The sequence below is a fragment of the Ceratotherium simum genome, chromosome 6, assembly GCF_057802395.1.
Source record: "Ceratotherium simum simum isolate JZ-2026a chromosome 6, ASM5780239v1, whole genome shotgun sequence".
In the NCBI taxonomy this organism is placed as follows: Eukaryota; Metazoa; Chordata; class Mammalia; order Perissodactyla; family Rhinocerotidae; genus Ceratotherium; species Ceratotherium simum.
This window is the reverse complement of record NC_141905.1, coordinates 32903869-32917620: the sequence shown is the minus strand read 5'-3', so window position 1 is coordinate 32917620 and position 13752 is coordinate 32903869. Positions and strand designations below refer to the sequence as shown.

The window sequence follows — 13752 nt, the reverse complement described above, 5'->3', positions numbered from 1 at the left end:
TGAAGGTTACATGACCCCCTCTCCCCAAGTCGACAGTTCCAGAGACTTTTCTGACTCAACTGTTGCACTGGGCATCTGTGACAATCAGGAAGCAAAAGGGTCTTCAATCAAACAGTTCTTTATCAGTAAAAACTGCTCTGATCCAACTCCAGCCTAAAGCACTATTCACATTCACTGCAGCATCTCCCAAGGAGCAAAAATATCAACTGGATTAAAAAGGGAATAAAATGATAATATGAACCTTGTAGCTGACATCTTTTAACCAATAAGGGAAATGCTCTTTCTCAAGGATGTCCCTGCATTATATTTGTAGGTATAGACCTACTAAGCAGGAACTGTGTCCTTTCAACTCACATTTACAGCTCCTGGCACAGTGCTTGGCACAAAGCAGGCACATAGTAATATTTATCCTGCGATGAATAACTTCCATTTCAGCTAAGAAGGAATTATTGCTTTTATCACTTTGTGGCTTCAGAGTGTCTTTAGGAGGAATACAGAAAAAAATACAATATCAAATGGAAGACATGCTTCTTAAGGTTCTGTATTATCAAGTCACCCTACAAGAAATGTCTTCCCAGATGATCAGTATGGTGATGACACACAAGACAGATTTGCACCTTGGATACTATTTACCTCAGGAGGTTGTAGACCTTTGGTTATAGTGACTTTAGTCCAGATCCCTAATTCCTAGTTAAGACTAACTTAATCTTTGCTAGTTGGGGAATGTTTCATTTGTCTTATTTGTTTTCAGTGGAGTTGGGATAAATATGATCAAGCCTGTGCACATTGTGCCATCAGTAACAGCCTAAAACCTAAGGCTGCATTGAACACGGCACCACCTACATTATGTTCAAATGATGTAACTGATTTGAACTCTGAAGTGCAGCAATGTGAGCCTATTCCTTCTCATGAGACTTTTGTAGAAAAAGCACAGTTTTCAGCAAAAACAACTATTATTACCCTTCAAACTATGACTTTCAACAACTTTTTCTAAGTGACTTGTAAAATGACCCTTGGCACCTTTACTGAGTATTGATGATGTGTCACACTGGAATGAGCTTCCATCTCGTATCACGGACAGTTAGAGGGCATATTCCAGATACTGTAGTGTCTCAGGTATCTTGGCTGGACTCTCAAACAGAACACAGGTCTTAGCCTTCAATGTCAAGTGAATAAAACAACTAATGTTGGTCTTAATTGTGAGCAACATATTCTCTCAAGGAGGTCCTTTTGCAAGCAGAGCTTTGGTGTAACATCTGCAGGTTGAGAATTGGCTCATATATCTGAACTGAACTGCAAGCCCTGTCAGAACACGTAGATTGACCTCATTCTGCTTACATCCATTTTAAAAATGTGCTGTATTTTATTTATTCAATCCCTTCTGCCACCATCACTTTTTTTTTTCCAGTTTGGTTTTCTAATTTGTTTGCCTCAAGAAAAAATGAAACTCCATTATGTACAAATCCCAGGGATATGTCTGATTGCTATTAAAGTTTTCAATAGGCCCCAAAGCTGCCATTTTAGCACAGAATTTGCTCAGATGTCAGAGTAGAGGGCATATGCACCAGCTTGCCAGGAGCACCCAAGACTCATTGCTGTTCCCTGCTTACTGAGAGCATACTATTCTTGTCACTAGAAGATGTTGTTTTGAGTAGACAAAGAATAATCAGGTTTTTGATAAATAGTTCCTTATTAATTCAGAAACCACTCTGTGCAAATTCCATCCTGAAGTACTTCAGCAAACAAACCTGGGAAAGCAAAAAAGATCAAAACACTAATGTTGAACTACAGCACCCTCTGGCTGTCACAATATCAACTTACACATCCCTCTGAGGTAAAAGTCTCCTATAGCTAAAGCCATGTGGTTATCCCCACTCCTATATTCTTTAGACAAATGCTGTAAATATGATAGGGCCAAACACAAAATATCGAAATTGTTCAGACAAGAGCTGTAAACAATCAAAATATTTATAAGAGTGAATGACAAAAGCAAAAAAATTACTGGCTTTCCCCTTCTCTGAATGAGACCCCATATTTCCTAAATGCAGACCCCAAAATTATAGTAATAGAAAGTTTTGCAGCTTTTGTTACTAATAGCACTTGTGGAGTAAGTTCAATCATAACTTTTCTATGTTTATAATCTTTAGGCCAAAATTAAAAAGAAAAATATGCCCACACACATGCCAAAGAAGTATTTCATAATCAAATGAAGCACCAACTACACAAATGAATGTGTGACTTTAAGCTCACAGATCATGATGAGTGAAAAACAATTGTGAAAGGAAAATGTGAGTTCCAGTCTTCCACAGAGTCTGTTGTAGAATACACTGATATCTTACAATTCAAAGAGGTTTTTGTAAACTTTTTTCATGGAAGCATGGAAAACCATTTAATGATTCCTTCACAAAATTACAACATATTTTACAATGGTACAAGACTCCACATGTGACTATGATTTTATAGAGATTGTCACTCTTTATATTCCTCAACAGATCATTGAGACTGTGTTGTAAAGACCACATAAGGAAAACAAAACTGCAAAATAAAAGTCCATTTCCAGGACTACAGAATGTAAACAAGGCAAAGTCAGGAAGACAAAGTTAGTTACTTGGGCCACAAAGCTGTTCCACATCGTGGACAGCAACACTCTTGTGTGGAATAGTACATTACTCCTATGCTTATACACCTAGTAGATACTCACTGCAGGGTTTTTTTTTTTTTTATTGTTATTATATCTGGAAACAAAACTCCACTTGGGCATTTAAGAACAGAGGTACTTTACCCAAAATTATTATTTTTGCAAACCCTCAAAATGTTTCGCCTAGTATTTAATAAACTTGTCTGGCACTGCAACAGAGAGGAAAAGGAAGAAGATAGTGAGGAAAAGTTTCATATGGTCTCAGATGATTCTATCTCCAAAAATAGACTCGGTGTACATCCACAGAATTGAAGCTGCTGGAGATGTAAGAGATTTGGAGAAAAGCCAAATATGGAGGCAATGGTATCTTTTTCTAGAATTCAACACTGGAGCTAGATTTCAAAACTGTATACTTTTTTATTCTAACAATATTCTTCTCATTATAGATGTTACAAAATTTATCAGCTTCTGAGGGTCAGCTGGTTGTCTTTGAATGCAGAGTAAAAGGAGCTCCCTCTCCTAAAGTTGAGTGGTATAGAGAAGGGACCTTAATAGAAGATTCTCCAGATTTTAGGATTTTACAGAAAAGTAAGTTAACTCTTTAAAATTATTTTTCTGATAATTTTTTTTTAAATTTTTTGTTTATTGCAGTAACATTGGTTTATAACATTGTAAAAATTTCAGGTGTACATCATTGTACTTCTATTTCTGCATAGATTACTTCATGTTCACCACCAAAATACTAATTACAACCCATCACCACACACATGTACCGAATTATCCCTTTCACCCTCCTCCCTCCCCCCTTCCCCTCTGGTAACCACCAATCCAATCTCTGTCCCTATGTGTTTGTTTATTGTTGTTATTATCTACTACTTAATGAAGGAAATCATACGGTATTTGACCTTCTCCCTCTGACTTATTTCACTTTGCATTATACACTCAATGTCCATCCATGATGTCACAAATGGCTGGATTTCATCGTTTCTTATGGCTGAGTAGTATTCCATTGTGTATATATACCACAGCTTCTTTATCCATTCGTCCCTTGATGGGCACTTAGGTTGCTTCCAAGTCTTGGCTATCGTGAATAACGCTGCAATGAACACAGGGGTGCATGTACCTTTGCAAATTGGTGTTTTCAAGTTCTTTGGATAAATACCCAGCAGTGGGATAGCTGGATCATATGGTAGTTCTATCCTTGATTTTTTGAGGAATCTCCACTGATAATTTATTTTTATAAATTTATTGTATACATTTATTTTTATAACTTTTTAAATAACTAATTAAAATACAATCAAAAAGAATAAAATGAAAATCACTTGTAATCATACTTCTCCAAACTAAACCCTACCAATATTTTTATGTATACCCTCCAAGAATTTGTCCGTGCATGTTTTTTTAAATAAAAATAAATCATACTCTTTTTTGTAAATGTATTTTTTATTTACTTTTTCACTGAAAATTTCATAAACATCTTTCCATGTTAATAAATATAGATCTTTCTTACTTTTAAAAATAAATCAATACAATCAATTTCATATTTATTTAATCTATTGTTGAACATTTAGATTGTTTACAAGTTTTTACTATTATAAACCATGTTTCAATGCATGTTAACAGAGCAAATCTTTGTAAATATATATAGAATAAATTTGAGTACTAGAACTGCTACTGTGAATTCATATTTTTTAGGCTTTTAATATATATTGCCAAAATGCCATCCCAAGAGGTTGAACTAAATATAGGATGATCATATAACTGATCATCCAAACTGGGACACTTTTGGGAACGAAAAAGGCTGCTATGAATAATTACATAGGGATCCCAGGAATAAACTAGGTCTGCCCAGTTGAATTGGGACACATGTTGCCCTAGCTATATTCTACTACAACCAGCAATATATGGGAATGCTTTTTGTGTCACACCTTCACCAACAATAGCATTAAACATATTTTTTAAATGTTCACTAATTTTATAAGCCCAAAATAAGAACACTTGTTTTAATCTACACTTCACTAATTAGATGTGGGAGGGAACTTTTTTTTCATATTTATTAGGTCTTTGTATTTCCTTATTTTTAAATTACCTGTTCATATCCTTTGCTCATTTTTATATTGGGTTTTTATTCTTTTGTACTGTAAGAATTATTTATACATTCAAGTGGTTAATTCTTCTTTTCTTGTCATGCAGTGCTTTCACCTTGACCCATTTCAATCATAAAATACGTTGAAATTTATGTGCTTTTTTGTTAATTTGTTTCTTCCAATCACAAACTAGTAGTACTTGGATCAATATAATACATGAATCAAACTGCTAACAGGTTTTTTTTTTTATTTTTTTATTTTTTATTTTTTTCCCCCAAAGCCCCAGTAGATAGTTGTATGTCATAGCTGCACTTCCTTCTAGTTGCTGTATGTGGGACACGGCCTCAGCATGGCCGGAGAAGCGGTGCGTTGGTGTGCGCCCGGGATCCGAACCCGGGCTGCCAGCAGCGGAGCGCGCACGCTTAACCGCTAAGCCACGGGGCTGGCCCTACTAACAGGTTTAACAGCAACAGAAGCAACAATAATATATTCTGAGTACCATTTAAGCTGAGAAAAAGATAGTTCTATCAGTGTAGAAGATTGTAACTAAGTTCAAGAACAATTTACTGAGTGCCTGAAATTCCATAAACGTTCATTGAACACCTGTATTCAGTACCATGAGGGCACGTTCAGGAATGCCAAAGAATTTTAAGATAAAGAGCCTGCTCTCGAGGAACCTGTTGTTTATCCTGAGGCTCTCAATATTAGAAACCTTAGAGCAGGAGGTATATTCTACATTTTATTAGGATGTGAGAGCCCAAAGCCAAAAATGATCTCTCAGTCTTCACAAACTTTTTTTCCACTAAGGCTGAGTGGGTACCAATAAAAGCAAATCATTCCTGAATCCCAACTAACTTAGTAACTTTTCCTCACCTAAGGTTTATGTGTCCCAAGTGGAACCCACGTGTGTCCCAAGATACAGCAGCATTGTTTAGTTAGCAGCTCTCTTGGTGCCCTTCTATGACAACTGTCCTGTCCCTGTCGAGGTCATTGGTGCTTAGGTCATTTTACTTAACATTTACAGTTTAGCCTTATCAAATCACTCGTGAGTGTGCAAGAGATTATGAAATTCTATAGGAAGCTTCTGATGAAAATATAGTCTCTCAGCAAAATAAACACTCAGAATCTTTTAAATTTTTTTCTTTTAGAACCTCGATCCATGGCAGAGCCAGGTAAAGATCATTTTAACTTTAATTTATTAGCATGTGATCAATTATTTGATATGTATATAATAAAACGTATTGAAATTACACTGGTGTCAAGAAAAAGTGAAAAATGAAGTTTTAGAAAAAAGATCCAAACCAACTCTACCAATTACTGTAAGATGAGGGAAGGAGGGGAGCATGTGCAAATCTGCAGTGTATATACAATGCCTGATATGAAGGCAGTTGGTTCTTGGTTATTGGGGAATGTTTCTCAGGAATATTTTCCTTCTTTCCTTGGCCCCTACACATGACCTCCCAAAACTGGGCAGAGCAATTTCCATGATGCTAGATCAATTCCACTTCCACAGCCTATGTATCTCAAAATTTATGCATCAGATTTTGAAATTTGCAGAATCAATAAAATGTGCAAGATGTTATTAGATTTGGTTGGGAGGATACCGAGATGATATGGAAGTAACAGTAGGTGAAGCTCTTACCTCTAGAAAACACAAGCACTCACAAACCAGAGCATAAACATCTGAATGTCCTCTCTGTGATCACCCTGAAAAATTACATTGTGTTTGTACCCCTGGATAAGAATGATGGTTTGGAATTTCATTATTATAATTCCCTCTTCTGAAGACTGAATGAAAAGGCATTCCAGAAGTAGACATTGAACATCCACATTGCATAGTCCTCCACCAGGCCCTTGGGGATGCATAGTAAAGACCAGAGTGGTCTTACTCTTGCATTGCTTGTAGTAGAGCAGTATTTTTCCCCTTGAAAATATTTCAGGCTTTTGATACTTTCATCCAGAGCAGGTTTTTTCACTAGGCAGTCTCATACACAAAATAATTTCAGAGTCACCCAAAAGGGGTCCCTGCCCCAAACAAGTCCTGCCTTTCCCAGCTCCATGATCTAAAATTTCACAGCCAGAGAGTTCTTCCTTCCACCTTGTAGAATGCAAATACCCTTTGGAGACAGAATACTTTATCTTATCAGGCTGGTATAGTGTAGTGTGAATGAATTTATCAGATCATTTTCTGAGGGCAAGTTGCTGAAAGATGAGAGCACAAATGTTTGGGGAACAGAGAGAAGGAAGCCAAGGCCAAGGGCTCAGGAAAAGGACAGAGGCACCAAAACCAAACTTTGCCTTTCCATCGTTTAGGATTCTTAGAACGGCAAGTAAAGAAGACCTAACTACAAATAGCTTAGGCAATAAGAAAAATGTATTTTCTTACATAGCAAGATGCCCTAAGAAATGGCAGTCTTGAGACTGGTTAATTTAGCATCTCAGAGATCATCAGGGCCTCTTTTCCATTTTTCCATTTCCATTCTTCTATCTTCAGAATATCCTCTTAGTCTGGTTCTTCTCATATACCCAGGATAGCTGCCACAGTTGTGGTATTACATGCAGGTGACAACATCCCAAGGCAAAAATAGGGAATAACGCTCTCTTTTGTCCCATTTAAAGTGCAGGGAAAACTCCCAGAAACCCTCCAGCAGACTTGCCCTAATATCTCATTGACCAGAATTGTGTATCACATGCCACCACTTAGCAAGAATACAGTTAGCATGACTGGCTTAGCACGACCAATCACGATTCACCACCTGAGGCTGGGAGAGGTCAGCTTGCTTCAAAGGACATCACCACTCCAAGGAGGGTGGACAAAGCCAGGATTCTACTAATAAGGAGGAAGGAGGATGAAAAGTTACTGAGTACCATGGACTCCCATCCAGTTTTCCTAGAGGTTGTCCAGCTAATTCAATTCAGTTATCATGAAGCACTGAGATGCCAAGTTTCCTCTAATACAACTACGCTTTTATTAATTGTGTTTTTAATGTCCGGTCTACTGAGTGAGAACTGGAGGTTTATGCTCCAGTCTTATACCTCTCTTTATTAGCTGTCAACGAATATCTAACTATAATAATTCTAGGCTATAATCCTATGGTTCTACCTGTAGTTATTCAAAGAGGGGGTCATGCTGTTTATCAGAGTAATCCATAAGAATTGCCATAATATTAAAAAGGAATAAATGCATTTCACTCTTCTTTCACCCGGAATTTCAAGTTACTCTATCAGCTACTTACTACTAGCTAAGCAAAATGTTTCTTGTCCAGTTTTAAACTGTGGCCTTCATTTGAAATTACCTTGTTGCAAAAGTTCCCCACGGAAATAGTGAGAGTCTGGGTTTAAAAAATTTTTCATTAATCCTTTTGTTTCACACAAACCTCTTTTTGATTTAACTCCTAATTTGTTATTGTGATTTTTAAGTTTATTGTTTCTCAGTTCTATTTTTGTCGTCTGGACTGAGGACATAAAAATAGAAGACGATCTGAGAATCCATAGTATATAATACATTATATTATCATAAAATCATCTTGTCAATATCAGTCTGTCTGTGTGGAGTTGTTAGTTCTACATCCTTTGACTCATTTAGCCTGCTAATCAGTCAGTTCAATTAAATAATTGGACTAATTGTTTTTAAACAATTAATGTAATCAGTTTCTTATATTGACTTTTACGGAATCATCATCTGATATCAGTAAATTCCATAATTCCATTTCCATAATTAAGTCAGTAACCATTCTGTTTTACTGGCGTTTAGAGGAGATCTGTACTTTGGTCATTGCTGAAGTATTTGCAGAAGACTCTGGGTGCTTCACATGTACTGCAAGCAACAAGTACGGCACGGTGTCAAGCATTGCACAGCTAGATGTAAGAGGTAAGGGCTCTTTAAATGCCAGAACAGTTTAGACAATGTCCTTGAATATGAGTATGGGGAGTTTGTACTATCTTCCCCTACTGCTTTTCATATGAAGCTAGCTTGGCATTCCGGAAAAAAAACTTGAATTATTGAAGAAAGTGTTCTTGAAAAATATCCAATTTTCAATTTCTTTTTGCATTTGTAACCGCCACCCCAGTTGTCCTGCTGTTATCTATTATACTCCCTAAGAAAACATTTCTTTGGTCTTATATTAATGTCTAATATTGTTTCCAAAATGGTACTTAGATTTTTAGTTGTTTTTTTCCTGTATCGTCAGCATTCTTTAATGTCCCACATTATTTTCACTGTTTTTGACAAGCATTTTCCCGTTAGCACACTCACCTTGTTTGGATACATGCCCCAACTCGGGGTTACAATCCTATCTCAGTCTTGTTGAGTAAGGCCAATAGCTCAGGTCCTGTCATTGTCCTTTCAGGAAATGAAGACCTCAGAAATAATGGGTCTCTTCACTCAGCCAGCTCTACCACCAACCTGGCTGTTATTGAGCAACAGCCATCCCTACCCAATCCAGAGCCTCCTTCTGTGGAACAACCCCCTAAACCCAAACTTGAAGGGGTTCTGGTGAACCACAACGAGCCTCGGTCCAGCTCAAGGATTGGGCTCCGTGTGCACTTTAACCTTCCTGAAGATGACAAAGGAAGTGAGGCATCCTCTGAGGGCGGCATGGTGACCACCAACCAGATCAGGCCCAATTCTTTCCAGGAAAGATTCAGTGGACAGCCAGCAAAATTCCCTGAGCCTTCTTCACCTATCAAAGAGCCCCCTCCAGTTCTGGCCAAACCCAAACTGTGAGTAAAAATCAGAATGGATAACCAGAGTGCCTGTGAGCTTCTCTGAGTCTGCCCTTCTTAAAAATGATGGAGCTGAAAAAGGGAATTATGAAATGAGAAAATGCACATTAAATGCTTTGCAAACTGTACATCCTTATATCAGTGTAAGTGTACTATCACTATCATCTTTACTATTAATATTCTACCTCTGAGAAATGTTACACCTAAACTAGCTCAAAAAGATGTTTGTCTAAAATTAGGGGGCTCCAGATAAAGCACCTCTACATTCATAAAGCCCTTTTTTGCATCTAATATTCCTTATAGTCTGTAATTTATCCTTCTATTTCCCATTTCTGTTTCAACATAAGCTTTTGAAGTCACAATGGAAAAGATACGTAGTATATTTTAGATAGTTCTTTGCTGTGGCTAGATATACCACAGTAACCACAGTAGGTTTCTTATAAATATAATGGGATAACAGAAGGAGAAGTCGTGATTTTCAGACTCACCTCAGGAGCCTGATGTGGTTGTCGCCCTAACTCTCTAGAGGGCCTCCATCGGAGCCATGTTGCAATGTTTAATGTTCATCCACAGAAAAGCAAACACAGAACATGATACTACTATTATGTTCTGCTTGATCCACACATCAAAATGATAAAAATTATGTACATAAATCTTTAAATATCAACAGTAAAATCCACAGTAACAGCACCCCCATTGTGTGTTTCTCACTGCTGACCACAAGATGTTGGTGAGAAGCAGCTCATGTTGTTTAGTTTTATATTCTTCTCACTACCACATAAGGCAAAATTGGGGGCATAAAATTGAATGTTACAAAACATACCTCTTAGCAAGTCACATCCAGAAATGTCTCTGTCGTCCCAAAGTTCTGCCGGTCGCAGGAAAGAGGAATCCACCTAAAGTAAAAGGAGAGGAAGAGGCTGTTGTAGGGATATAGGTGGGAACAGGAAACAAAACACAGCCAGGCCCTGCATGAGAACTAGAGATTTGGAAGCTGGGATCACATGGTCAGTCCAGCCTCTGTCCGCTGCTCACTTTGTCTGTCGTGAGCACCTCCTTGCTTCCTCTTTGCATATCCGCTTCATTCTTCTCTCTTTGAAGACTAGTCAGTTCATATCTGACCCATCATGGCTTCTCCTGTTCTACATCACGATCTGCCTCAAGTTCCACTGCTAACGAAATAGTTCTCAGCAGCTCGATTCCAAATACCAACTGCTCCAGCCAGGTCAGATGCAGAGGATTTATGTTTGGAGGGAAGAGTCAAATAGATCAAATCAAAACTGTGGGTGGGGGCAGTTCTCAGAGAAGTGAGTTGTGAGCACAGGTAACCCATAACAATCTCCTTGTGAATTGCCTCCTTGGTAGGGCCTCATTTTACCCAGGAACTGTGTGGAGACTATTAGGCATGTCAGTTAGGATTAGGTTTAGCTTCCTGTTACAGAAAACCCAAACCAGCAGTGGGTTAAACACATGAGGGTTTATTTTTTTCTCAAATAAAGGAATTAGATGGGCAGTCTGGGGCTGTTATGGTGGCTCCATAGTCATTAAGAACCCAGTCTCCTGTCTTTCTGCTTTGCCATCTTATCGCTGGCTTCTTCTCCTGGTCCCCTCACGGTCCAAGACAGCTGATAGGTGGTCTAGTCATCATGTCTGCATTTCAAGTAGCAGGAAGGACAAATGGGTAGAAGTCCTGATGTCAGACTCCTTACAAGGATCCTTCATAGGTTTTACCCAATATCTTCTGCTTATATATCATTGGTCAGAACTTAGTTATACTCGCTGCAAAGGGGACTGGGAAGTGTAGTCTTTAGCTGCACATGTTGCCTCCATGAAGCAAATAGAGTTCTTTTACAAAGGAGAGAATTAAGTAGTCAGCCAGCAGTATCTGCCACATGAAACTTTCAATTAATATAAAAATTCTTTTTACTAAGTTGTGTAGCAACACCCTCTAAAGATCCAATCCTCGGCACTATTTAATTCTTTAATATTTTTTGCCTTTAAGTTTTCACTTAATTGTGTGTATATAGGTTGTATTAGTATAGGTACGAATGTACATGTGCCTGCTCACACACACACATACACACACCCATACACACATGCAACCTTTGTGAATCCACATACCTACAAACTTTCTTATTGGTTTTTACCTCATCGGTTTTAATCTTTTATGTTTTGCATTAAAATGTATTGGCGCTCTGAATAATCTCGAAGATACAATTTTCTGGTTGTTCCTTCAATTTGCCATTCATACAGAAAGTAGATATAATTCTTATAGATCTTAAAACTGCAACAGAAAGAGAAGCTGTCATTTTTAAACACTGTATTGTCAAAGCCCAGACAATTCAGACTTTGAAATTTTCAACTTGAATATCTAGCTGTCTAGAGCAGTGATTCTTCATCCTGGCTACACTCCAGAATAAAATGTGGGGCTTTTAAAAAATATTATGCCTTCCATCCCAACTGAATCAGAATCTCTCCACAGATTGTTTTAATGTGCAGCCAATTTGGAAACTACTAGTCTAGAGTTGGAGAACCCAAGTTACAACCCTTTATCACCCAACCCGACCCCATCTACACATCCCTCCATACCCAGGAAAAAACAATAATTAACATTTTAAGTGAGTAAAATGTCAAACAAAAGTCAGAATGCACTGGGAAAGCCTATGCTTTAGGGAAAAGTGGTTCTCAGTCCTGGATGCATGCAAGAATCACCTAGAGCCTTGCTATTCAAAACACTGGCATCACCTGGGAACTGGATAGAAACGCAGACTCTCAGGCCCCACTCCTGACCTACTGAATCAGAAGCTCTGGGGTGGGGCCCAGAAATCTGTGTTTTAACAAGCCCTCCAGAGGATTCTGAAGTTCACTAAAGTTTAAGAACCACTGACCTACATTTAAAAAGATAATAGTCGGCCGGCCCCCTGGCTTAGCGGTTAAGTGCGCATGCTGCGCTACTGGCGGCCCAGGTTCAGATCCCGGGCGCGCACCAACTCACCGCTTCTCCGGCCATGCTGAGGCCGCGTCCCACATACAGCAACTAAAAGGATGTGCAACTATGACATACAACTATCCACTGGGGCTTTGGGGGAAAAAAAAAGGAGCAGGATTGGCAATAGATGTTAGCTCAGAGCCGTTCTTCCTCAGCAAAAAGAGGAGGATTAGCATGGATGTTAGCTCAGGGCTGATCTTCCTCACAAAAAAAAAAAAAAAAGATAATAGTAACTATGCCTGGATCTTTTCCCAGGCCAATTGACTCTCTGAGCAGTGGTGCCTAGATCAGTGAGATTTGTTTGTCTTTTATGCTCTCTGGGTGATTCTAATGTGCAGCCAGCATGCTAACCATTGCTAAAACCACAGCTAAAAGCTGATTACAGAGACATATTTCGTCAAAATTAGTTATCCTAATCAGTGATGTGCTGGCAAATGTTTTAACAAGGGAGGGAGGCCGGGAAGCCCTGACTTGTAGCATTTGCCAATTTCCTCCCACCACGGCCAATTCAAGCTACTAAACAAAGGTCATTGAACTGGGAATCGGGATGAGATACGCACAATCTGCTCTCCAGAGCCATCGAGAGCTGGCTCTGGCACACACTGCCCAAAATTGTTGTTGCCAAAATTGCTTTCAAAAGTATTTGATGCAGTATCCTAAGTTTATTTTGTTGTGTTTGTCATTAAGTCTTGACATTTTATTTCCCTAAGAAATTCAAAATCCCTAAGAAATTTTTTGTATTCCAGAAACCACAAGAAGCATCCTTATAATTCTGAAACTCTAATTTTCATTCTTACAAACCTTGAAATTAATATTTGTATTTCAGAAACTAAAAAATATAATAGCCACCATTTATCAATCACTTAAATGTTTTAGGTGATTTATTTATCAATTCTCACAACAACGTTAAGAGATATTACTTGTTCTTATTTTTATGAGGGAATCAGGGTCAGAAAAGTCTAGAGACTACTCAAAGCCACACAGAAAATGAGTGGCGGAGCCAAGATTAGGACCTGAGTCTGTCTACAGAGCCCATATTCTTGAGCATTATGTTGTGGATTATCTTAAATTAAGTTGTGGCAAAAGAAAAGATATTTTCAGGTAACCTGAGAGAGTTGATAAATCTACAGAAAGAAAGCTTGGGTATAAACTTGATTTCAGAAATCCTCATCGCAACAAGAAATGAGCAGCTGAGCTTATGAAAGGCTGTTTATGACAGGCTGTTATTTTGAATGAGATAGATAACCGAGGATTTTAGAACTAATATGCTTTGTAATTAATCTTCCCTTCCTTTATTCTGTCATTGCACTTTG

The 13752-nt window shown here is 38.2% G+C and overlaps 1 protein-coding gene across 1 annotated transcript in view; it reads left to right on the top strand.

Moving 5' to 3' along the window:
- Window positions 1-13752, top strand: part of MYPN (myopalladin) — a 70348-nt gene that overhangs the window by 28915 nt on the left and 27681 nt on the right. Inside the window, exons 6-9 of the mRNA XM_004427068.2 lie at window positions 3085-3226; window positions 5874-5897; window positions 8480-8596; window positions 9075-9447. Coding sequence (XP_004427125.2) covers window positions 3085-3226; window positions 5874-5897; window positions 8480-8596; window positions 9075-9447 — 656 coding nt within the window. The remainder of the gene's footprint in view (window positions 1-3084; window positions 3227-5873; window positions 5898-8479; window positions 8597-9074; window positions 9448-13752) is intronic.